This window comes from Toxotes jaculatrix, chromosome 22 (genome assembly GCF_017976425.1).
Source record: "Toxotes jaculatrix isolate fToxJac2 chromosome 22, fToxJac2.pri, whole genome shotgun sequence".
In the NCBI taxonomy this organism is placed as follows: domain Eukaryota; kingdom Metazoa; phylum Chordata; class Actinopteri; family Toxotidae; genus Toxotes; species Toxotes jaculatrix.
Window position 1 is genome coordinate 16,504,233 of NC_054415.1, and position 27,057 is coordinate 16,531,289.

Genomic DNA, 27,057 nt, shown 5'->3' on the forward strand with positions numbered 1-27,057 from the left:
GAATGATAGTTGCCTTGGCAACCGTGGCAAATCTTCCTTTTCTCAAACAGATGTCCCATTTAGTTGAAAATTAGAATGTGTAAAAAAAAAAAAAAAAAAGAAACCCACGAGACACAAATTATTTCAAAGTTCTCTAGTGGAGAGAAGGAAACGAAATGGGCGGAGAAGAGCAGAAGAAAGGTATGGAGAGGAAAAAGAGAAATAGGGAAGCCCCCCCTCCCCCCGACACACACACACCCTCCCCTTCTCTTCTTGTTCCCTTTTCTCCGGTCTTCTGTGCTTCAGTGTGTCAATCGTGGAGATTAGCCAGATCATCCACTGCTCGTGGCTTGTTCAGGGGAAGTGGAGGAGGAGGTTGGGTGGGCAGCGGGGTGGAAGGATGGGTGGCAGGCGTGGGTATCCTGTTCTGCACCCGAGATTGGGTGGGGGTAAGTGGCAAGAACTGTACTCCCGGTGCCAGCATGGCAGAAGGGACACACTGCGGTGAGGGGCACTTAGTGGCCCTTGAGGGAAGGATGGTATCGTACTTGCAATAAGACCCCATTTATTGTTGAACCTATAAATATTAACAGGTAATGTTCCTTGATTTCAGTGGAAATAGTCTTGTGCAAGAAAACATGCACCTTAAATAGAGTTTTTTAATGTTGTAGTGGTTTCCAATTAAAGATTTCCTTGAAACAACTCAAATACTTGCCATTTGGTTGAGTTAAATGCTCGTGTTTCAAATGCAAATCAGTTCTTGGGAAAAAACCCCCCACCCATTTTAAAAGATTATTTGATCAGATTTAAAGGGAAGAAATCCACCCAAAACACTTCATGCACTTAAATAAAAAAAAAGAAACTGGCAGGGACAAGTGATTAACTGGCAAAATGTGAAAAATATGATGTTCTTTTTGAGACATTTCCAGAAGAGCTACACTAGCAGAACTAGAGCAGCCATTTTGCACTGATGTTCAGCAATAACCAGGGAGAAATCCAACACAGAAGATGCAAACTGAGTGATCAACTGCACCACAGACCGGAGTCTCCATAGACTAGAATATGCAATGCAGCATCAAGACATTTGATCGACCTTGAGACCAGAGAAGCTTCCTGTTTAAGTGTGGGACGCAAATTGTTTAGTATTAACCCAGGCTGCAAATGGCTCTTTAAAGGTGGTTTTGAAGTAAGCGTTACAGGAAGCAGAGCAGAAGAGCCCACAGTATTTGGCACTGTCAACACTAAAGATGAACAAAAAACTCAAAGAAGAAAAAGCAAAAGTGCAATGAATCCGTTTGAAAGAGGTGTTGATTTATTTTAACCGCCATTTTGAAGGCTATAATTTGTGGTATGGAACTGTATCAGATTATACTGAGAGGTGTTCCAAATATTTTGCCTATTCTATTTATATGGATTGAGATTGACCAAAGGTTGTGTAAATGCATCATCTCCAACTCTAAATGATTGCCGTTTAATGTTTCTAGAGAACCTCTCATCCAAAAACTCAAATTCACAGTGGATGCTGCATTTTCTATTTCTCTTCAGTCCTCAACAAGATGTGTGAAGTCGATTGGATGAGCAGTTTTTGAGAAGAGCGAAGGACAGACCTTTGGATCTTCTCCAAAGAACCCATAAAGATTCTCAAAGAACCCCAGTAGTGCTTGCCAGCAACACAGCCTTAGAATCAAACCCAACCAGACCCTCTACACTAGTGTTTCTAGAACACTAAGCAGCCTGATAAAGAAATCTTTTTCTCATGCCCTGAACCAGGACCCTACTATCTTTGATCCTGAGAATCAACACACCATTTGTGGCCACAACCCCCCTTTGAGAACCAATAAACCACCCTTTTAACTATCTACACCCTTTTAACTATCTACAGTTGGACATAGTCAACAGTTAACTGTCCTCTTGTCAGACAAACTGACAACCAGAAGTGGGAACAGATGCACAAGGAAATGAACATCAAAATAAAACAGGAAATATTAAACAGATACCAAAAGAAGTCTCGAAGGGGTCTCTACGGGGAATGATCATAACAAACATGTTTTCATATTTAGTGCCAGTGGGTGCAGAAAGCTACCTAAAGCTAAATGAGGGGCCCTCATTAGAAAAGTTTAAGAATGCAGGACCTGACCTGCTGATTGAGACAGTTTCAAGTTTAAAGTTTTTACAGTGAGTACTGTTGCTTTGTCATCTGCATGGAAAACCGAACACTGAATGCAATACATTTAGGTCAATAGGCATTCAGGTAAATGTAAGACTGAAATCAACATTTGTTACATAACATGGATACATACAAAGGAATAAAATAGCAGTTCATTACAAAGTAACACCTGGAATTATGATGGACAACATGAGCGTGTGCAAAGGTGGAATTTTAAGGATTCTATCTAAAGAACACGAGTGGGAAAACGTTCCCTAATTTCAGTGCGCCAACATGTTTATCTTGCTTGAAAAGCTCATTTTAATGCAAGTGGATCACTCAGAGTTAATCTGCCTTGTTTCACAGCAAAACACATTTGTTTGTGCTAAAATTGCTGCAATAAATGAAGCTGCATTTAGAGGGAGCGGTTGGAGTCATCTCATTTGCCTGTTTGAGGCGTGCAAAGAGGAACAGAGACACTGAGATGGTGATATGACTTCCTGGCTTTGACTTTTTTTTTTTTGCAGTGTCCATGGCCTCCTGTCTCCCACCTCCCCAACCCCCACCTTCTATGTTCTAATGCCGAACATAACTGCTTGCTGATGAGCTGACGAGATGGAAAGACGAGGTGTGTGTGAGAGAATAGAGGAAGGAAGAGAGAGGGGACTGAGGCGAGGAGGAACATAAGGACAGAATCACTTTAATTCATTTTTTTTTTTTTGCTTGACAATGCCACATGCCTTAGGGAGGGAAGGCATGTGTGAAATAGAGAAAGAAAAATGCCCCGTAGCATGCCATAACACACAAGCACGCACACACACTGACACACACACACACACATCCATGAATGGTGAAGTCCTGCCCCTGGAGGCCATTTAACAGGTAATTTAAAGAGAAATCCCTCCAGGGAAACGACACAGTAAATGTCCTCACGTCTGCTCTTCCTCCCTCTGTAACTGTTTATTCAGCTACAGGGCTGCAGACTGGCAGCACTTTAGAAGGGAGGAAAAAATGAAATTGTAGAGGAGTATGAAGAAAAAAAGAGGGGGTGCAGAGAAGAGAGGGTAGGAAAGTAACAAGGGTTAAAGTGGGCCAATTTTTTTTTTTTTTGCTTTGTTCCTCCACCATCTCCCTTCAGTACCCCGTTTATTAATGTTCAGTGCTCATAGGCTACTTTATTTGGGTCCAGTGGGAATGTATGTGTTACAGGAATAGTAGGTGGGAGATGAAGGAATGGAAGGATGAATGGGATAGAGGAGGAGGGGAGAGAGGAGAGGACAAGGACCCGGGGGGGGGTTTGAGAGTCTCAGAGTGAATTGGATGTTAATTTAGTGCAGGCTCTGGTGAGGAGGCCCAGAAAAGCATTAACTCCCAACTCCACATCTCTCTGTCTTTATACATCTTTGAAGGAGCACACCCACAACGCTGCATGACTATAAAGGAGTGCATGCATTGCATTACTGTCGACAGTATTCCAATATATACCCTATATTTTTAGATTGATTTACTTCCTTCTGGTTTCAGTTCAGCTCAGTCCACTATAGAAATCAGGAAAAACTTTGTCACAATCTGCTCCACAGTTTGCCTCGGCCCCGGTCTTCAGCCCTTTCATCTCCCCAAACCTGCCTTTCTCAATCTGTCCAGCAGATGTCCTAATGAATGATTTTCCCTTTCCTCATCACCTTCACACACACATAATATTACTTCTGTTTTTGTTTCTAACACCACGTCTACACAGTTGGTTGTAGTGTGAGCAGCACGTTAGCAAAGCAGCAACAGCAGCTTCTTTGATCCAGGCACAATATTGAGTGTAGGTCATGCATGTTTTGGCAATGCCCACAGACTAACAGCATATCTGTTCCATTACCAGAATGTGAGAAAGTTTATTGAAACACAGTCATTAAGAGTCAGTTAGCTATGTATCAGAATGTATCAGAAGATTTGTAATCTTAAGCATTTGAATAAATGGCCAGTTCCTGTGTTTTGGCTGCAACACACAGACTGCAACCTTTTCAATGCAGCCATAAAGAAATGGCCAAAATCACTTGATCTTGTTCATAGTATTTATATTTGCTAATTGCATAATTGTGCTCTAGTTTAACTTCCAGCTTCTTAGCAGCCATTTTCCACATCTCAGAAGACAGACTGTCTCTGAACTTTCTGTTCTTCAAAATAATCCCTGTTTGCAACCAGACTACTTGCATGACAACAGTGTGGAACATCCATCTGTTCATCCATTTTCTATACCTTGTATACCCTGAACGGGTCACCAGTCTATCGCAGGGCGGACATATAGAGACAAACAGCCATTCACACTCACATTCAAACCTGTGAGTGAGTTGCCAATGAACCTAATCTAATCTGCATGTTTTTTGACTGTGGGAAGAAGCTGGAGAACCCAGAGGTAACCCATGCTACCATGTGGAGAACTTAGAAACCTTTTAGGTAGATTAGATGTCAGTCCTTCTTACTGTGAGGCGACATTACTAACTGCTGCACCACTATGTCGCCCTGTGTAAAACAAAGGTCAGTCATGTTTGCTCTGATGGATTAGTTGTCTGCCTAAGTTCCTGCAGCATCCAGAAGTGAAAATGATGGCCAGGAAGAAAATCAAACGGTTGGCAGTAAACGAAACACAGTTTGTCGTTAATGGGCTAAAACATGCCTTAAGAAGTTGGATTTGTTACTCATTCATTCTTTCTCTCCATCATTCAAACTTCCATTTCTGTGAAGTCTCTCCTCATCAGAGCGGGAACAAAGTAAAGTCTTGAAGCTCCGCAAAGAGAAAGAAGGTCAAATTACCTTCATGCCATCTCCACCATCATTAGACTCATTATCATTAAAGGAAAAGCTCTTGCATGCCACCACTGCATTTTACCTCTTCTCCTCTACCCCCCTCCCTCCGCTCTCTCTCCCACCTCCCTCTTTTACTTTTCACTGAGGCCCGTGAAAACAAGCAAGTTAATTAAAGTCGGCAAGAGTCCCTTCCATTTCCCGCTCATCAGCGAGGACGAGCCATCAAACAGAGCACAGGTAGTCCATTTCTGTCAAATGAGAGGAGCTGAGGAAGAGGAGACGGAGTGAGAGAGGGAGGAGGAAGATGAGACAGAGGGGGGCCGGGAGGAGGAGGATGGGGGGAGAAGAAAACGGCCTCTCTTCATCTCTTTAGTTTTTGATGAGCTTTCTTAATTGGGCCACTATAGAAGGAGAAGTGAATCCTCAATAATTAAAAAATCTAATTAAGGAGTCTTTTGCATCTCCGTCCTTAATTATTCCACGCGGAGCAGTGGGGAGCGATACATTTCTGCCGTTTTCATTTAAAGAAGAAAAAGAAAAGGGTCTCTCACTTTCTCTCCCCCATCGCTCCCACGCAAATCCCCCATCAACAAACGGACTACTTTGTCTCTCTCATCCCTGTCTGTTTGTGTGTCTGAAGAACCAGCCGTCCGTCTCCCCTGCCTGTCTTCCACTCCACCGAGACCATCATTATAAACATTTAAAGAGATTTAACCCATTCATACCACTGCACATTGATGCTTTCCCTCCATTCTCCTCATCGCCCCCCCCTCCACCCCCACCTGTCCTCTCCAGCTCCCTCTTTCTCAGCCAACTAACTTCCGTCCTTCCTGCGATTAACAGCAAAAAGTACTTGGATGATAGATGATACTCGGAGACAAAAGCTTTCCATCGATGAATTATACTTGTATCTTGACCCTCCAAAGCATTCTCTTAGGATCTGGAATCAAGTCTCTAACCCCATTAGTTTCAAAGTTATTAGGACTGCCCCCTAAAATTCAATTATTCCAAGCAGCTGTCAGAGACCCTCGAGCCAAATAGTCTCACATCAAGGTTTTACATGTCTGCTGTCGCCTGAAAAATAGGCTAAATGTTTAAAGGATAGGTCTGATGATTCACTGAACACAACACTGAATGTCTCCATTGTTGTACAAGGTGTACAAGGTGAATACTTTATACCGCACTTTTCCAGTCTTAGCAACCACTCAAAGTGCTTTGGTGGTATGAGTCACATTCACCCATTCACACACAGATTCATTGCTTTTACTAACACACACACACACTCAGGGCCAATTTGGGGTTCAGTACCTGGCCAAGGATGTTTTGACACGCAAACTGGAAGAGCCAGGGATCAAACCGCCAACCTTTTGATAAGTGGATGACCCTCTTGACCTACTGACCCACAGCTGCCCCCAAAAACTAAAAAAAAACTATAACTGTAAAACTACCAAGAACAAACACACACACTCACACACACTGTAGTAGTTTACACACTCCGTCCTGCTTCCCTGAATGTATATTAATCCGCTGCTAAATTAGTCCCCAACAAATTTGGTGTTTATTTCTGTTTTAGGAATGTTTTTTAAACTAACTGTTGTCTTTATTTGTTGTTGCTAAATATTTTATTGAACAAACATAAAGTTATATTGAGCAGTATTAATGTATTATAATTATATGGGGGCGGCCGTGGTGCAGCAAGTTAAGCGTGCGGCCTTGGACTTTGGACCGCGTGGAGAATGGAGAGTCGCTGGTTCGATTCCAAGCCCAATGGATACGCACAATGGATATGGGTGGTGGTGAAGGAGACACACCCCCCCACCTCTGCGACCATGGCCAGGCACCAATCTACCCCAGCTCCCTGGGCTCCTCCTAGGGAAGCCCCCTGCCACAGCGTCTCTAGTGCATGTGCATGCTTGTGGGTGTGTTTCGTTCACTTGGTGTGGGTAAAATGCAGAGAGTAATTTCCCCAGCTTGAGGGATTAATAAAGTATAAACTTAAAACTTAAACTTAATTATTAAGGGATTTTTTTGGCAATATAGTACAGAATATTCACAGCCCAATTGTTTGAAAAAGTCTAGAAAACATATCCCCCACCTCCCCAGCCCCAGGTTCTTGATAGGGTCTTCTGCTGTCTAATCCTGTGACCCTGGTTCATTCATTCATTCCCAACCTGAGGACCCACCCCTTTACTCATCAACTGTCCAAGCCCAAGGTAGCATATTCAGATTGATTGTTTTGTCCAACCAGCAGTCTAAAACCAAAAGTCGTTAAGTGTGTCATCTCAAAACTGATGAAAACCAGCAAATATTTACATTTCAGAAGTTGGAACCAGTTAAGTTTTGACATTTGGCTTTAAAAAACACTTAAATGAATACTCAATTATCAAAATGAATTCACAGATTAATTAACTAACCACTTCAGACTACTGATTGGTTTTTGGGTGTCCGGGGAAATAATAGTGCTGCCAATATGGTTGGGGTCACCATGGGACCTGACAGCAAATTTTAGGCCTAGGGCCACCTATTTGGTTAAAAAGACCATGAACGTTGGTGTATGTCTAAGCGTGAAGGAAATGTACAATAATCACATCAATTTCAAAGCGATGCAGTGTTTTCAAAGGAGGCAGAATGGTTGTGATGAAGGCTTTTGTTAGAGAAGATGTTTCCACTCCTCTTTCTATCAGACATGAATTTCTTAATTGGTGACTGATGAAGTGCATATTTATGGCCGTGTTTTGTTCTCGCAGAGGAACAGATCCGCAAATGTGCAAAAGCTGCGTGTCCCGGCCATGCAAGCTCATTATTAATAATGACTCAGATGTCATCTGCCGAGGTTGCCAGATTGGTTTCCGCTGCTGAGAATCTGAGTTGCTAAATTATGAGTAGAGAGTAGTTTCTGAGCTGAGCATCCGAGATGTCTGCGATACCAGCCGGTGAAACTATTATGTACTTTTTGTGTGAAAATTTCTTTTCAAAAGCGAATTTTTGAAGTGACACTCAGTCCAGTAATAGACAGATATCACTCAATTTTCATTACTACATGAATGATAGACAATATCTAGAAAATAGGAAGGTGATTCACGAATGCGCAAAAATCTCTGATTGAGTCCATTATAACTACAAGTGTACTTTGCTCTTTACTTTCTAAAAATTACAGCTACAATCAGTAATACACTAAAAACAACTGGACATCTGGAGAGTTAATGTAAGACATTTTCTTTGGTGGAGGAAGTTGACACCCAATAAAAATGGTAGCCTAAATATAGCTACAAAACATTTTTCATGCATCGCTTAGCTCCTGTTGTTTATTGTTATTTCGGGAACAGGTTCTGAGTTGATGGACTGTGTTTGTTCAGCAAATTAATCAAAGCTTCGGCACATCTCCCTCGCATGCACTTAATTAATGACTTTTTTTTCTAAATTAGGTGTACACAATGGAGATAAGAGTGCGGAAGCTTTTATTTTCGCTAACACTGACATTTTTTTTTTTGCATCAGACTTTCTGGTGTGCCATATATCTTAAAAAAAAAAAATAGCACGTTGAGGTTAAAGTCAAATATTTTCCAATGTAACAAACACTATCTCAGCCAGATGATGTAAATTTTCTAGTAAAAGCTATTATTCAAATAATGGCCGGGTTGGCACAACAAATAAATGCTGGAGGAAAACGGGGCAGTAATGAAATTACTTTTTCTACATGGGAGTCATGTCCATTTCACAGCAGGATTTGCAGCATTAGTCATGCCATACCGTGCCAAACATCACATGACTCATTGGGGAAACAACTGGCCAATTGGAGCTTTGCACAATAAAATCTGGATCTTCTGACATAGCAAGTTAGTTACCTAGCTACATCCATGAAAAACAGCGACCGAAAGATTAGCTTACAGAAGCAACAACTCTGAAATTGACATTTTTTTGATCATGGAGAAAGATGATGATGGCATTATGTAAAAAGAAAAAAGCAAAATGTCTTATTTGTTTTCTTCTGTGGAATGTCGTCAACATTTTGCAGCTCTAAACAGCTCATCAGATTCCTCTTTGTGTTGCATTGTGGGGCTTTGACATCATCATGTCCATCAACACAACACTCAGAAATCGAGCAGATTTAAAACATATGCTGATGTTGTTTGAGGGAAAATAAACACACTACATGCACAAAACCTGAAGAGAATTAAGCCTCATTTATACTTTTGTCTTAAATGGTAAATATACTGCATTTATAGTGCTGCATTTATTAATATTTATATATATTTTTTCTGGTATTAACAACTGCTCAAAGAGTTTTTACCCTACAAGTCACAGTCACTACCCTTACCACACACATTCACACAGTGCTTTTACTAACAGGATCTGCAGAGGAGAAAGGTAAAGACAAAGGAGGAGTAAGGCAGAGATGGCAGGGGGTGAAAGTAAATAGCTCCTGAAGCCAGATGGATGGAGGGATGGAGAAAGAATAGGGAAGGTATGAAGACTGGATGGAGAATGAGAGGAGGTGAAAGACAGAAAGAAGAAAGAGGGATCCAATTAGACAGACAGACTGAAGGAATGACAGACTGACTGACTGACAGGCAGACAGAAAGACTGATTGACAGACAAAACACATGGTCTCATACCTAATAAAAAGCCTGCATAAGGAGGAGGTCGGGATGGACGAACAGGTCAACAAAAGACAGGATGCAGCTGTCTGTTTCCTGTGTGAAACTGGTAGAATTGCTTCTTTTATCCGTGATCCATGGGTTAGCTTTGTAGCTACTCATTGTGCATTGAGCTCAACTTATTTTTTCATTAAAAAGTAGTGTTTCAGGCTTTCTAAAGTACTTTAGAATTGACAAGATTATTTTCCTAATATAAAATGAATTTGTGTTTTCATTGCAAATGGCAAAACACGTCATATTCTACTTTCACACACAGAAGACCGTAATCAGGAGGTCAGACAGTCCGTTAGCACCTTCGGACTGTGGAGGTGGTGGCGTGGGGCGAGGCGGGGGTAATCCACAGGCCATAAAGCATCGCTGGGCCTGTCATCGCCATGGCAACGGAGGGGACTGGAACAGGCTCTATCCCACTGCTGCTACCAAAAGAATGGAGCGTGTGGAGGAGGTGGCTGGTGTGTGTGTGTGTGTGTGTGTGTGTCATCCAGCAACACACTGAGACCATCCAGTGACCGGGAGGGTACGGGCCGGGAGGGTACGGGCCACGGGCATGGGTAGAGAAGGATGAAGAAAGAAAAAAAGGGAAGGAGGGAATTTTGGGAAATGACAACATAGTACAAAAGTGATGGAGCAGGGAAAGAAAAAAGAAGACAGGAAGGAAGAAAATAAGGTTGTAATGGAGAAAGAAAAGAAAGAAGGAAGGAGGGAGATAAGGAACGAAGGAGGGAAGAGGGGAACACACATAGCGAGGGGGGAAACACACGGAGCTTCCAGCTGGAGCCCCTATGTGCTGCAGGAACACACCCTGAGGCTCAGAGACACACACACACACCTGTGCTTATATCTTTGTGAGGACACTCAGTGGCATAATTCATCCTTAACCATCCAAACTAAATACCTAACCCTAACCTAAATCTGATCTAAACTGAACTCTAAAACCAGATCTTAACCTTCAAACAGCCCTGTGAAGTTGTGAGAATCGACCACAATGTCCTCACTTTCACAAAGTAGGATCTATCCTGATATTGGTCCTCACAAAGATAGGATAGGTCTACAAGTACACACTTGCACACTCTGAAGCAAGTGAGAGCACATATGGTACACAAACCTACAGACCCACAGCGGGCACACACATTCACACATTCAGACACACACACACACACAAACACCACCACCACCACCTCATGTGCCTATTACACCAGCCAGTGAATGTGAATAAAATCATTCCTTGCTAAATCTCCATCCCTCCCCTCCCACTGCCTCTTTTCCCCTTTCTCTCATAGATCTCCACCCCTTCCTTCTTTTCTCCTTTCTCTCCTTTGTCTCATGCCCTCCCTTGCTTTGATTCTTCTTTCCTTCCGTCTCCACTTGGTCCAAATCAAGCAGCTCTCTGCAGTGGCCTGAGCAAATAAACTCTGGGGACCCTGCTATCACAGCAAACCAATTACCCAGCACTGAGAGAGTAAACACACACACTGAAAAAAGAAGCTTCCTGTCCACAGTGAATTGAGTTACAAAAATAGAAAGCAACACAAGTCACAAGCTGAATAAAGAAACTAATTTCAATAATTGAAAATTTGATGACGTCAAAAAGCGAGCACTGTTGTCACGATAACAGCATTTTAACTTTGCGCAGAGCCATGGCCGGATTAAGCTGCTACAGGGCCCGGGGCAAATATGGACTGCTGGATCGTTATTGAGCCCATTCTTCCCCTTTCAGTGTGTAATGTGTACAGTTGTTCCATGGCGGAATACTAAGTAGTTTCAGATTTTTGATGTGGTTATTTAATTGAATACAAAGTCATTTAGGAACATGCAAAAGCACAAATACAAAACCTAAAAAAATAAAGGTCTTGAAACTAGATTTTGAACCAATGAAAGCCCATATCACTGTCAAATTATCTGGCCATGAGGGGTCTTGATAATTAAGATTCATTCATTTTCTACCGCTTAATCTGTCAGGGTCACGGGGGAGCTGGAGCCTATCCCAGCTGACTATGGGTGAGACGCGGGGTACACCCTGGACTGGTCGCCAGTCAATCGCAGGGCTGACACACAAGGACAGACAACCACACACGCACACCTACGGGCAAGTAGCCAATTAACCTAACCTTTTTGGGATTGTGGGAGGAAGCCGGAGTACTGTGAGGCGACAGTGCTAACCACTGCACCACCATGCCACCGGATGATTAAGATGTGTTTAGGTTATTACTCTTTGTTTTTGATGCTAGTTCAGTTAGCCTACAATTGATTTATATTATGTAAAAGTACAGTGGGGAGTGACGACAATAACTTTCCTGCCTATAGGAACGTAGTGCTATATGTGCATCAAATGATACATGTCAAACAATGCAGTGTTGCCTAGACATTTTGACCTTTCAAGAGAACTGCCTTCAGGACTTGGTCATGGTCATGAGTGGGAAATGTTCTCCGCTACATCACTTGCACCTAAGCGGCAGCAACCATGCACCAAGTAGACATAGAAATGTGGAATAGCCAACGCTGCTGAGACTGCTACAGTGAGATTTCATATAAAATGTGATAAAAAAGAAAGGCACTTCTGAGGATTCTGTAGCTGTGTGCCTGATGTTCTTGAAACTTTGCTTTCCTGCACTTGGGACTATTAAAGTGCAATCTTGAAACACAAGGCCAAAATATTGTGTATAACTGATCACAAAAATGTGTTACTTTCAAAGAAGAATAAGAATCCTAAAAGTGAACCAAGTATTTTTTTTCGTACCTGCAGTGCAAGGTGTTCAAGTCAAGGTGGTTACTCACCAGGGGGAGCCATAGATCCTGAAGCCCCGCACGGTGACCTCAGAGTCCTGCAGGTAGATGCAGTTAGTGAGCAGTGACTGGACATTCTCATAATTTTCTGGCTTCAGCTTGGAGGCTGACGGGAAATAGTAGAAGTCTTGCTTGATCAGGTCAGCCATAAACTCTTGGTCAAAGGTCAACTCATGGTTTCCAGCAATCACAATCTTGATGTCGTAGGGCAGGGTACCTAGCAGGGGGAGGAGAGGGGGGAGTAGAGGAGTGAAAGTAAGAAAAGGGGAGGGGGGGGACAAGAAAGAGGTAAGACAGGAAAACAAGAGAAAAAGGATGATGGGAGTGATTGGGGAGTGACAAGGGCAAAATTTGATGAAGAGCAACAAAGAGAGGTAATGGGGTGGTATGACAAGGCAGGGGAGAGAGAGGAAAGGGTATAGAAGAAACAAGAGGAGGGGAGGAAAATGAGAAGTGTGAACAAAAGAATGAAAAGGAATGGAGAGGAGGAATACAAAGTGGAAAGAGGACATTAGGACATGGACAGGAGAGAGACATGAGATGTAGGGGAAGGGGAGAGAGAAAGGAAATGAAGAAAAGAAGAGTGACAGGCGGCTTGGGGGGGGGTTGAGGACAACATGAAACCCATCCCACACAGCTTGGCATACAGCGTGGCACACACGACAAGACTTTCTCATTGTTTCTCCTTCATTTCTAGCAAATCTGTACATCTGTCTTAGCTTCCCTCCATCAGTCAAGGTCGCAACCCAGTGCACTTCTCTCTTCTGTTTATGGGAGCATGGCTGAAAGCATCCGTCAAGGAATCTTTAGCTGGAGGAACGACAGAGAGGGAACGCTGGAAAAGCGAGCACGGTGAAGTTTACGAAGCAAAATATTGAAACATTTACCAACTACAGGCAACTGCTGCTGCATCTTTTCTCCTTTCGCTTTCATCACCATCCTTCTGAAACCAAACTCCTACTCCTTCGTACCCCCCTGTCTCAATGGTTTTAATTGGCTATTCAGAGCCTGGCACAGCATGGCCCGCGATTGATCGATGCCCATCATACCACGCAGTGGCCAGCCCTTCAGAAAACCGACTTGATGTCTGGGGGTCTGCTAAGAAGTACAGTGGGTGACGGAGAGATCGGTCACCATTGTTTTGTTTTTTCTTGTGTTGTTTTTTTTTTAATTACTGCCAGGATGTGGCATGCAGCTGAGCACATTAGTTTGTGTGTTTGCGAGTGACTTTACCGTGTGTGCGTGCGGGTTTGCATGCATCTGTGCATGAATGTGACATGCGAGTGAAAAGGAGTAATTAAACTGAGCTTTTAGAAGAGGCTGACAGCCTGGCGATGGCTCTGTCATAACAGCCAATCACAGCCTGGTGACAGAAAGAGAGAAAGAGATGGAGGAGGAGGGGGGTTAGATGGAGGAAGAGGAAGGAGAGAGCGACAGAAATACTTTAGGAAGCCCAAAAATCCTTGAGTGTGAAGGAGGAATAATAACAAGATGAAAGCAGCTGTCAAAGAGTGCCCATCTCTGCAGTTCGGGCCTGGGCCGCCCCCTCTCCCCAGCACAGTTCCCATTTGTTTGGCAGAAGGGGCTTGTGTTTAGTTGTCAAGCAGACCCAAAAAAAAAAAAAAAAAAAAAACAGCCTCGTAAACGAGGGGGTGTAACTCCACAAAGGCACACGGACCCGCACACCACCACACAATCAAAAGACGTTTTAGATTCCTCTCCGTCAGACTTTGGCATTTGAAGTAGCGTTCGGTCAATCGTCCCTGGATGGACCAAGGTTGAAGGAATACTTCACTCCAAAATAAAAATTGGATCATTATCTTCGACCGAATCCCTATTGAAGCTTGCAGGACAACTAAGTACTCAGCTTGTCTTTCTATCTGTCTTCTTATCGCTCCAAAAATGCAAAAAAAAAAAAAAAAAATCCCTGCACATTTTCTGAATGGATAATAGAGTACAATCAATGTGTTTCACATCCCAGAGAACTGCTCTGTGGGTCCTCAAGTCCAATATTTACCTCTCTACCCCATGTGTTTTTCTCTCAGATATTGAGAAATTTAATAAGTGGGTAAATACAGAAATACCAGGTAAACACTACGCTTTTGGACTCACAATGCAAATTTTATTTGTCCAAATAGACTTCACACTGAATGTTTTTTAAACCACTACTCAGCTTTTGTAAATTTCTTAACACACTGGACTGGTAGTGTAGCCTAGCTGTATCTAGCATTATCTATACTGCTTATCCTCTTAATGGTCACTGGGGTGAGGCACAGTACACCCTGAACAGGTCGCACAAGTCTGTCACAGGACTGACATTTACATGTTTCACACAGCCAACTTAGTCTGTTCATTTTCCTTAGTATCAGGAAAGCAGCCAAGTAGCTGAATGGGAGCTCAGAATCCACCTGGAGAGTTGTTTAGCTTGTTGCTTGAAGACTGGAACTGAGTGTGAAGTGCCAGATAAAAACTGGACTGAACCAAGACTGCTTGCATAGCAAAACTCGATCCATCCATTCATTATCTATATCATTTATTCTTTTCAAGGTCAGAGGATGGGGAGCTGAAGCCAGTCCCAGCTGACTTTTGGACAAGAGCCGTGGTACACCGTGAACAGGTTGCCACTCTATCACTGAATGGACATGAACCATTCACACTTACGGACATTTTAAAGTCTTCACTTGCATGTCTTTGGACATGAAGCAGCCAAAGTACCCAGAGGGAACCCATGCAAGCTCGGGGAGAGCATGCAAACTTGGATTTGGAGGATTTGAACCCAGAACATTCTTACTTGAGGCAACACCCACCACTGTCCCACCCCTCATAACAAAAATGGTGAAAATAAAAAAATAAATCAAGTAAGGTCAAGAGAAAAGTACCAGCTTTTGCCTTTGAGCTCTGAAACATTGTGATTTGTTTTATTTTTTCTTTTATGCCACATCAGGTCAAGGTGGGACTATCTGCACATCTAGATAAAGAAATTCTATAGTAGTAACTAAATAAATACAAATTCAAATAGCCAAAGACAGACAAGCTGAAAATGGAAAAGGTATTGAGTGGCATGGGAACAGCTGCTACAGCTACAAGATGCAAAGATAAAAAATAAGTAAGGGAAGAGGAATATATATATATATATATATATATACACACACATGGGTCAATGCATGTGTGAGCCTGAGGGAGACAGTGAGGCAATAAGGGAAAGACATAAACACTATCTGCATCTCCTCAGAAAATCTGCAATGTGAGCAGTTTTTCCACCCATGAAGTTTGACGGCCAACTGTAAACCGAAAAATAAATCAAGGGGAGAAATACAAAACTCCACCAGCTGGACACAAATGCCAACCATCCTCCCCCACACACATGCATATAAACGCTCTTACTTAGCAGAATTAAATTTCAATTTCATGGATGAATTTTCTGAAAGTTTCCCGCGGAAAAAAAAAAAGCTACAAAATGACAAGGTGTGAATACCAACTAGGCCGAACGTTGCATAGTTAAACCAGGCTAAAAGCAGCCTGCGTGTGCATCTGCTTGTTGTAATTCTGCGTCCAAGCCAACTTGCTGTCTGTCAATATGGAAAATAATAACAACTCAAAAATGAAAGAAACGCAACAATACAGTCTGTTATTGTACGTGTAGCACAAAGAACAAATCAATCACAAAAAAGACAATTTCTCCATCAAATGAGAAAGAATTTGTTGGTTGTAACAAAAGAAGGAAGAAAAGAAAAGAAGAAGAAAAGAAGAGAGGATGTGGGTGGAAGTGTGTGTGCATGGGGGGGGGGGGGGGGGGGCATCTAAACATTTGGAGCGATATTCCCACACAACACGCAGGGTGTTCTTTGTTGCCCCGCCATCTTTTGTCTTTGAATTCAAAAGGCTGCTTTAAGGCGACAAATACTTTTAATTTGTCTGTGAGTGAATCGGCGGCAGCACAAGGCAGACAAAAACAAAAAAAGGAAAAAAAAAGAAAAAAGAAAACAATAGAAGAAGAAAGAAGAAGAAAAGAAAAAACAAAGTTAGCAAGTGAGCAAGGGGGAGGGAAAGACTTGAGGAAAACATGGGACAGTGCTAGGGAAACTTCAGTCTTTCCCCTTAGTCCCTTTATCCCTTTATTCCTCTGGTTCTCCAATCCCTTCTTGCTCTTGCTCAATGTCTTTGCTGTTTCGTCAAGCCCCCCCCGCAAAATACACATTCCAGATCCTTGTCTGTTTGCCTGTCGCCACAAAAACCCTCTGTCCTCCTATGAGCTCCAAAAGGCAGCCACATGCACATAAAATGCCACATGCAGCATTGCAGGTATATACATAACCCCGGGGGTCTGTGCATAAGCGTTATGTTTAATGTACGTATGCATATGACAGCGTATGTGTGTCTATACATAATACAGGCTATCTGTTTTGTGTGTGTCTGTGTGTGTGGATTCCCACCTCCGCCACAGGAAATCTTCCAGAGTTCGGACACCATTGTTCCAGCAATGGGTGGTCTGCTCTTTGAAGAGGAAAATCCCTGCAGTGCCCAAATCTCTGGCATGTACAGGGGGATTACTGCCCATTGTGTGTGTGCATGTGTATGCATGCACTCTTATATGCATGTTTGCCTGCATGCGGAAACACACACACACACAAAAAAAAGAAATTTCCTGCCTGCCAAGACAAAGTTAATTCCTAAGTGTGTGTGTATAGATATCAAAAATTAGTAGCCAAAATGTCCTGCCAAATAACTTAATACTAAAGTGTGTGTGTGTGTGTGTGTGTGTGTGTTTCTAGGATGTCTATGAGTGTGTGTGCAGTTGCAGAAAATAGGGGCCAAACATTTCCTGCCAACTCAAAATGATTAAATTAATACCAGTGTGTGTCAATATGAGTAAATGCATGTGTGCAGGAAGCAGTAGCCAGAACTTAAAATGAAATTAAAAGGAAAAGTCTATTACAACTTGGGTCCTGTTTTTTCTTTTTTTTTCTTTTTTTTTTTTTGGTTGCGTATGAGTCTTTTATGAATGTGTAGTTAAAAGAATTACACTGTGAGTACATTTGTGGGTATGGCACTGCTAGCTTAGCATCCATCTGTGGGTATTGTAAGCTAATCGCTACTATACTATAGCCCTGCTATAATATAGCCACCTACTATTCTATAGCTGGGAGGTGATTAGCTTAGCATACATCTGTTGCTATGGTACTGTACCTAACATAATACTATAGCTGAGAGGCAATTAGCTAAATGTACATCTGTGGGTATGGTACCATCCCTACTATACTATAGCTGGGGAGCAATTAGCTCAGCATACATCTGGCAGTCTTTTAAGGGTGTAATCTGCCTATTGCCCCAGTGTCTCTATAGACCGGCAGCCTGTTCAGGATGTACTGATTGTTTGTGGTTCCTGCCCTGCTGAACTTGACTATGTTCTGTCTTCTACCAGAGCTCAGAAGTTACCCTCTTGAGTATGTTATCATAACAGATATGCCAACATTACAAAAAAAAAAAAAACCCAAGATGTAATAAACCAGAATTAATCTTTAACACTGAACAACTCTGTATAGGTGTTTCTAAACTTTAATGTTTGTGTGCATAAAACCCACAGCTTATGTATGTCTTCTTTATGTATAGCCCACAGCACAGCTTCAGCCAGCCTTTATCTGTGTATAATTCAAAGGAAAGCTTCAAAAGCAACAGCACTGATGTTCAAAGACAGACAAGCTAAAGACTCAGCTCGGATCAGTCCTAATTCCTTTACAGCGTGTGTGAGCGCGTGTGTGTGTGTGTACGAGACAGAGAGGGAAGACTAGATGCAAGAGAGGGAAGTAATATGTCACATGAAGGAGGGAAAAAGAGAAGAAGAGGAGAGGTGAGTAAGGGATAGACATGCAACAAGGTGGAGATGGATGAAGGAGGAAGAGAAGCCGCAAGACTTCTGCCTTCCCACCTCAGCTTAAACTTAATACTCACTCGTTTCATTTAGCTCACCACCCACACGCTGCTGTGTCTCACATCATTTACACACACACACACACACACAATCATACGAGCAGACGCAAAATAAAGACAACCGGCAATTATGAGACAGCGTACACAAACACCACCTACTGAGCCACGCATCCAAAACACACATTTTTATCTGCATACAGCAGCACCTCCTAACACTTCACAATGTCCTCTCTGAGCATAATGCATTACACACACACACAAGGAAAGGCACACACATATGCACACAGAGAAGCAGTGACAAAGACAGATCAGCGCATCATCAAGCGGCCTCGTAGGTGGTCTCTCTCTTCTCTTTCTCTCTTCCTACACTCCATCTCTGTCTCTTTCATCCTCGTCTGCTCCACTTCCATGTTCGGTGTGACGACGTCGCCTCCAGGATAATGTGGCTGAAGATTAAGCTGCAACTTTCAAAACCAGCGACGTGGGCTTCTGATGAATGCCGGTGCATTAAACGACTGGCCACCCGCCATCTGTCCCCATGTCTGTTTTCAAAACAGATTCCCACTGATGCCACATTTAGCTAGTGCTAAACTACAACCCTTGTGCACTACATTACCTTTGTCAAAACTACTGCATCATCACATGGTAAAGCATTTGGAGCAGGGAGCAGGGACCAGATCCCCCCTGCAATGTGTTCAAGTGTGCCATGATATCCAGAAACTCTCGCCTGAGACATCACTCACGATAACCATAAAATTCTAAGAAACAAGGCTAAAAGTCTACCGAGGCTGCGAGGCTGTACTAAAAATCGTAAAATGAGACTAAAAATCATTCTGACCGGAACATGGATGTTTGTACCAAGACGTTTCACTTAAAATTAAAAACACCAATTCTCAGCGAGGTGCTAGATGAAAAGTCAGGGGATCACCAAAGTCATTAGGAAACATATTCTGGAGGGCAAAGATCATCAATGATGCAAAACATGTAATTTGCATGTAATGGATAAAAGTCTGTATACATTAAAGAGCTTGTGAAACTTTGTGGCTGGGTTCATTTCCACCATATTTTATGAATTCTGAATGCTGAATGCTTTAAAAATACAAGCTGGTGAAATGACAACATGTACATCAAATTACTCTTGTGTACAATAACTACAAATTATTTGATTGTAAACAAGGTTTACAACTCCCTCCGCAATTTCTGATTAGGGTCTTTAAGGTGCACTCCACAAAATGTATACCTGAAGATCAGCTTACTAGTCATGGTGTGCTCTAGTTGCATGTTTTCTGTGGATTTGGAGGGCCTTTGTAAAATCTAACATTAACCCTAATTATGTCATAATAATGATTTTGATGAGAGTTGGAAAGACTAGGTAGGGAGAGACTAAAGAAAAGGTGCTCTTGGTTGCATGATAGGAAATTGAGCTTGGCCCGTACAAGGGACTAAAAGTCATGATTTCTTAGGCTGTGGTTTGTCAATTTTGATCATTCTTTTTTCTAATCTGGTTCGTGCAAGTCCCCCAACTTTAAGTATACCTTGGAGGTGCAATATTTAAGTTTGGTGCACCCTTATGGCCAATTCATGGACTTTTGCTTGTACTTGGACAGCAAACGAGATTGGAGCCTCCTGAAAAAAGAAAGACTTGCATAAGGTTCATGAAAGCTGAACACAGACACATCTGACTTCCCTCTGCCATTTGGTCAACTCTCCAACAGTCTGGCCTAATGCAGATTCATCAACAGTTTGTATACAGTGGATTATACACACTGACGCTGACCCAGAAAACAAATCTGAGACTGACAAAGAGAGAAAAGGGAAAATTACAAGAAAGACTTCCATCATTTCATAAGCTGCATCCACAGAGGCTTCACTCCCTTCCAGATGTCTTCTCAACTTGGATAAAAAAAAAAGAACTTGTCTGAAAGAAAAAAATGGGGATGTTTCTAAGACCATTTTTACATGCCGTTGCATCTTTTTCCCTTCCCTTATACACACACACACACACACGCATGGAACGCGGTCTTTCAAGTGTGCAAATAGAAGACACAAAAGCAGTGAGTAACAGATGGGAAACGGTTTGCTTAAATTTACAGTCGCTTGAAATTCTGTCGAGTTTCCCGGTGTTAAAAACCATAAAGGAGTGTCAAACCTCCTCGTTATGCTCTCTTCCAGCACCACTCACTGCTGGGTAAGCACAAGAGAAAGGGGGGTAACGAATTTTTTTTAAAAAGGAAGAGAATAAGAATACCAAAAAAAAAGTTTTGGGGAAGGAAAGACATATGAGAGAAAAAGAGAGATGAAGGTGACAAGAAAAGGAATGAGGGCGTAGGGAAGGAGTGAGGAATGAAGTGTTAAGGGGGCACAAAGGAGGATAGAAGAAGAGCAGGCCAGAAAAAGACAGCAGTCATGAAAGTTTAATGCCCTTGCAGTTACCGAACTAAAGGGAGCAAGCTGGGAGGAAAGGAAGGGAAGCTGAGGAGATGAACAGGAGATCCAAAGGGGGGTTTGGGGTGTAAGGGTTGAGAGGAAGGGCTTGGGAGGGCTGGAGGGTGTACAATACTTGGAGGACGGAGAGGTAGAAATCACATGTACTGCAACCATGAACTTTTCTGGACATCACCCGGAGGAGGTATAATGTGAGAACGAATCAGTTGAACCAGAGATTTAACCTTCCACCTCCCTGGTACAAAGTCTGTGTAAGTATCATTGACCTGATATGTTAACAGGGGAGGCCATTGTTTGGAGAATTCACAGCCAGCGAGTGGACATGATGATGATATTGATGTGTCCTGCCACCTCTCCCCTAAACCAAATGGAAACTTTCTGGTAGGTGTGAATGTATCTCACAAGGTCCAGACCTGATTCTGTAAGCATTGTCCGGAGTTCATATATGCTACATATGTTATAGAGGCAGGTGGAGAGTTAAGAGACAGTCTACCTCTCCTGGGCCAAGGAAAAACACACAAACTCGCAATGAAAGTGCCTACACGGCTATCGCATCATGGTCGTCACTTATCCATTATTCAGCAGTAAAGGGGAACAGAGCAGAGCAGGCGCTAAATAAAGAGTTGTAGCTGAGATGCTAAAGGCTGTGGACCCGGCAACAGAGAGTAAGAGAGAGAGAGAGAGAGCGAGAGAGAGAGAGAGAGAGAGAGAGAGAGAGAGAGAGAGAGCCTGTGGTTGTGTTTTTATTAGACGCAGTCTGAGACAAAGATTTAATACCAAGATAAAAGTTGGGGTTACTTCTTGCTTCAACTATCTGTCCTGTCCCATCAGGGAGTTTCACAGGCACATGATATGGAGAGTTCTTCCACATTTTTAAATATTTTAAAGCGGCACTCATGAATATTTTCTACATTAACAATTGATAAAATGACTACATGAAAAAGGTGTGACTAGTGATGAACCAACAGCAAATTATAACCCATTTTTGTTCCCCTCTGCTGATTTAACCACTGTACAATACCTGCTTAGCACCAAACAAGAACAAAGTGAATATGGTGGTGGTAAACATTGCATTTAGCAGCTTTAGAGTCAATATTTTTTTCTTAGGAGTTGGTAGAGACCAAAACCAGAGCTAAAAGAGAGGCAATATAAGTAATAAGAAGAATAAGAATAAGAAGAGTCTTTACTGTCATATTGGACTTGGATGCATCAGGTGGACAGACATATTCCTCCCCCCTCTCTTCCAAGTGAAGTGAAAGCTAATATTGCTATATAATCTATAAATTGACAATTGTTTGCTAAGGTGTTCCACTTAGGCGGTTTTTAGCTTGTTGTGGCATTCTTTGCCCCCTAAATGGTTAGCGCTGAGGCAACAGTGCTAACCACTGCACCGCTGTGCTTCTTCTCAAAAATTATTTTCAGTTAATTTTCCATTGGTTATTCACCACAGATAAATGCTAATATTCCTCCATATCTGCAGAATCTGTAAATCCGTAATTGTTTGCCAACACATTAGCAATGAAAATGGCACATAATTTATATGCCTTTTTCTAGTGATAGTTTTCTGCACTTTAGATTAATGTTAGAAGTTTATGGGCCAGAGAGTAACACAATTTCAATCCTCTGTATGTGCTGTACATATGCCAGAATTAACTGGCATATGTAAAGCACACTTTGACTTGACTTTGACTTTGAGTGGGATATTTTACAGTGTAAAAATAAGAATTCCCTCTGGTGGACAAAATATGTAAGAACACTTTCTAAATTACCTCAAACATTAATTTTTTAATGTAATTAATGTAATTTTTGTACTGACATTTGCTCACTGGCCAACATATATGCTGATACCAAAGTGACTAAGCTAAAATCAACCGATCACATTCAAGCCCACAAGAAGTGGTTATTTAATATTATTAGAGTATTCCTTAACAAATAATCTGCTTTGGGATCTTGTCTCACATTAAGGGAAAAAGAGAAAAACACTGCATATGGCCAGTTGGCTTTTAGATGTGTATTTTCCTATGCTGAATTTATGGTCTGTGTGTGTGACGGCAGTAAAGTACTCACTGAACAGAAGTCAGAAAGAAGGAGCGAGAGAACAAAGCCTTTAAGAATTAAAGCTGCTCCTCTCTTGACCCCCAAGTCGACTCTGGAGCACAATGAGATCCATTTTTAAACACAACATTCACTGCGGTTTCTTCCCGCTCTGCTCCACCATCACACGGCATGACTAAAGACGCCGCTCAAGTCAACAGCCAGGACAATACGTGCAAACAAACATGCAAACACTCAGGAAAGCGTTGCCTCAGCTTATGAAATCCATGTGGATGCTTGTTGCATGCTTATGGGCTTGAGTGTGTGCTGAAAGCCTGATCAAAGAGGCCATTATTGGAGACAATTGGACTGAAGTGCTGCTGCTCATGAACTCCAGGTCTGCCTCTTGCCCTCACTGACCTTCCCCCTCCTCCTCTGTACTTTTACTGAGTCTCTCTCTTTCTCTCTCTCTCTCTCTCTCTCTCTCTATATATATATATATATATATATATTTTTTTTTTTTAAACTAATAATTTTAGGATATTTCGGTTATTGCAGGCAGTCGATTTCCATGTGCAAATCATTTAACTCTTTTAGCCATTTAGAATTAGCTTAGGGTCATATAACCATCAAGGGGGGAGTTGTAGGTTTCAGCAGTGAGGATCACTTCCACGTTCAAAAAGCTGTAGTTCCTCGGCTGCCGCTGGGGGCTGGCTCCAGAAGTGAGCAATTCTCCATTGACCCCCATGTTAAAATAGCCAACTTTACAGCCTAAAAAAACATATTTACAGCCTGGTACATTTTTTGTTTTTGGTCTCTATTGATAGTTTCCACCTCCGTGAACACTGTGGGGGGCTTGTACCCCACTGGCTTGTACCCCAACCATTTTAGTGCTATTTAGGCTTAAAATTCTTACATAAATTAGGGCGTAGTTATGTTAAGTGACACCTCCATAGACAGGCACTGGCAGTTAGCTCTTTGCTAAAGCAGCGGCTGGGCTAGGCGGCTACATCCAAAGGCCTCCGGCTACTTCCACCGGTTGACAGGGGCTGCAGGTTCCGTGTTTGTTTGCCAATGTTCGGTTTTTGTGACAATATGGCTTGTTGTAGTGTAGACTGTACTAACCGACTGTCGAAGGAGTCTGTGTTGCAGTTTTTTCGGTAAGTAAATTTCTCACTATTTTACCTGGATGTTTGCACTAGTTAGCACATATTAGCATATTTTGCCACTGGCTTATGACTTAATTGCCAATTTACGGTCGCTGCTGATACAGATAGAGGACCAAAGCAGCTAATGTTATGAACATTGTTGTGGTGTGTTCTGTGCTCTCAGAATCCATTTATTGCGGGAATACTAGGCTACAATTTTATTTCGTCTCATTTTTCTGTTTAAAAAGTTCGACATTGCATGGACAGAGCAGCTCCATCAGTAAGCGGCTGCTGTTGTTTGTGTGCTGCTGTAACTGTAAGTGGATAGTGGATGGAGGCAGCAGTCAAAACCGGTAAATATTAAATATTAAACATAAAAACTTAATATATTATTATTATTCTCATTATTTTTATTGTTATCATTAATAACAATGACAATAATAATGTTTTAAACTTTTAATATATTTTCTTAATATGAAATAATGATTGTTTCACAACGTTAACTTTTAAGATGAGTTTTGGCGTATTTTTTTGGCTTTATTTCTCATGTAGTATGACCTCATTAAAAGGTTAATTATTATTTCAAGTGCTGTGGCGTTATAGTTTGTAAGGAACTTACATTCAGGTACGAGCGCTCGCTCGCACGGGGTTGAGCTAGTCGGGTCGGACTCGGGGACTGTCGTGTGGTGGATGTAGCTGCGTGTGGCTGCCGCTTAGCTTGTTAGCCTAGCTGATTAGCCTTAGGCTAGCTTGGTTAGTTAGCTAAGTAGGCGGGTTCTCGACCGCGGCTGACCCGTAGAGTAACCACCTCTCCACCAAACATGGAAAGTACATTACAAGATGGCGCAGCTCAAATGCCCATGGTTTGGTCACAAAACCAACTCCCCGAAACCAATGGGTGACGTCACGGGTGCTACATCCATGTTTTATACAGTCTATGGTAACCATCAACATCAGCTCCTAATTGGTTTTCTTCCCATGAAGTTATGAATGAAAAACACTGGATACCCAGAATAAGTGGCAATCTGTCTCTTGCCTCTTAAACCCATAGTTTATGTATATTGTCAGTTAAAACTGAGCAGTCAGCTTTTTGACAATGATTACACCATCACACGTACCAGGTTGTAACTGTAAAATACAACAGTGTTGTTGTGGGGTGTATCCAGCGACACCAGTGAGAGGAACCAAATGCAGACACTCAAGGCGGACTGATGAAACACAATAGAATCACTGGCTTGCAGGTAAAAAAGTGAAGCTCAATGAGTCTGCGGCTGACTTAAAATGGACAAACCTCAAAATTATGTGCAACACACTTAAGTTCAAGAAACGTGAATGGACCAAAATGCTGCAAAAATACTTGCAACATAGAAATATGCATTCACACACACATTCATACCCTCATACAGTGACTGACAGCTGGACCTACAGGGATCACCATGACAACAGAGGGCAGAAGTTTGGCATCAGTCTCCAGGGTGGCTGCACTGTGAGTTTACCCAGGTAAGGCAGCTTCCCTCTGGGGAGAAACACAAACGGTCTTCCTCCTGTCCTTTTTTAAAACCTCCACCTCCCCTTTTCCTGTCATCTCCTCACTTTCCAGCGCCTCTTCCTTCCTTTTTCTCCGCTTGCATTTCATCTCCTGCCTCTTCAGTCCTCTCCTCTTTTACTCTCCTCTCCTCCTCTCCCCCCTCTCTTGCAGCATCCAGCGTCCCTGACAAAGCCTTGAGCGGCAGCCAGTGGCCCCCTAGAGCCAGCTGACTTCCTGCTAAAAATAAGAGCTGAGAGAAGAATCGCACCGAGCTGCCACTGAGCGAGAGGGAGCGAGGAGAAAGACTGAAGTGGGAGAGATCTTTGGAGAATGGGGAAGAAGAGAAAGATGGAGGAGGACAACCATGATTGAAGGAGGAGAAACAGTGAAGGGAGAAATAAATATAAGAGGAAAGGCTCAACCAGAAAGAAAGATAAAAGAGCAGAGTTTGGACCTGACCAAAGTGTAGTTTGTACAGAGACTCGGAAGAAACGAATACCCTGAACCTGATCTTTATAATTTTCTGCACACAAACAGCAGGAGCTACATTCATCTGCAAGAGTGAGACGGTGTGTGTGTGTGTTTGTGTGCTTGTTTTTATATCTTGGTAGGGACTTAAAGCTGACTGCACACTAACCCATGGAGACTTGTGTCACAAAAATGGTGGGTAAAGACTGCTTTTTGAGGGTTACAATTGCCTTTTGTTTAGGATAAGGGTCAGGGTTAGATAAGGAGTTTGGGAACGTATTACGTCAATGAGCGTACCCAATGAGGATAGTGAAACAAGTCTCTGTGTTTGTGTGCCAGAGACGGAGAGCAGGAAGGGAATGAAAGAGACAAAGAATAGGAATAGTTAGATTATAAATATTTATACAAGCAGATGAGAGGAAAAGAGAGATGGCAGAGTTGTGGGGAAGGAGAAAATAATGGCAGGGGGTGGGGGTTGGGGGGAGACTGACTTCAGAGGCAGCACTGGGCGCGTTTGGCTCGGTTTATCTTTTCTTTCCCGTCTCTCCCATTGCCTCGCACGCCGCTGGAGCGCAGGCTAGCAGATTTGCAGCCTGCACTCCCTGCAGATCGCGCGAGTGTGTGTGTGAGATAGAGGAGGGAAAAGGACAACAAGATCTTCCCTTATCTTCCCCCTCTCCACTCCCCTCCCTCCGAGAAAGAGATGAGCGCACAAAGGCCCATGCAACCGCCTGCCGCAACCCCGGAACGCTTCACCCCGTCATTGACAGTAACAACGGCGATGATAACAGATGATGTTCTGCTCGCTCAAACTGTTGCAGATCCACCAATTCAACACCTTTTTTCGAATTTCTGTCTAACAACACATGGCGACGATAAGAATCACACTTACTTCTAACTCAGTAAGTTCAGAAGTGTTTTCAGTTTGGGCTAGTGAAGCAAAAAAATCAAAGTAGATAAAACTGAGCTTGGTAAAGAGTTTACACTTTCCCTCGACAATGGCTAATGGCCTCCAAAATTCTCTCCTCTTTAACAGGTTATCAGGTTATGGTTGGGACCCAACCAGTCAAGGTTTGGTTGAGAGTCTAGTTTGGCCCACCCTGAGTCTGGTCAGTTTCTTCCTAGTGCTGCTCATGGTGGGAA

At 42.5% G+C, this 27,057-nt stretch overlaps 1 protein-coding gene across 1 annotated transcript in view; it reads right to left on the reverse strand.

Annotated features, from left to right (window-relative positions):
- Positions 1-27,057, reverse strand: part of mpped1 (metallophosphoesterase domain containing 1) — a 58,421-nt gene that overhangs the window by 25,286 nt on the left and 6,078 nt on the right. The window contains exon 3 of the mRNA XM_041030366.1: positions 12,355-12,580. Within this exon, the coding sequence (XP_040886300.1) occupies positions 12,355-12,580 (226 nt within the window). The remainder of the gene's footprint in view (positions 1-12,354; positions 12,581-27,057) is intronic.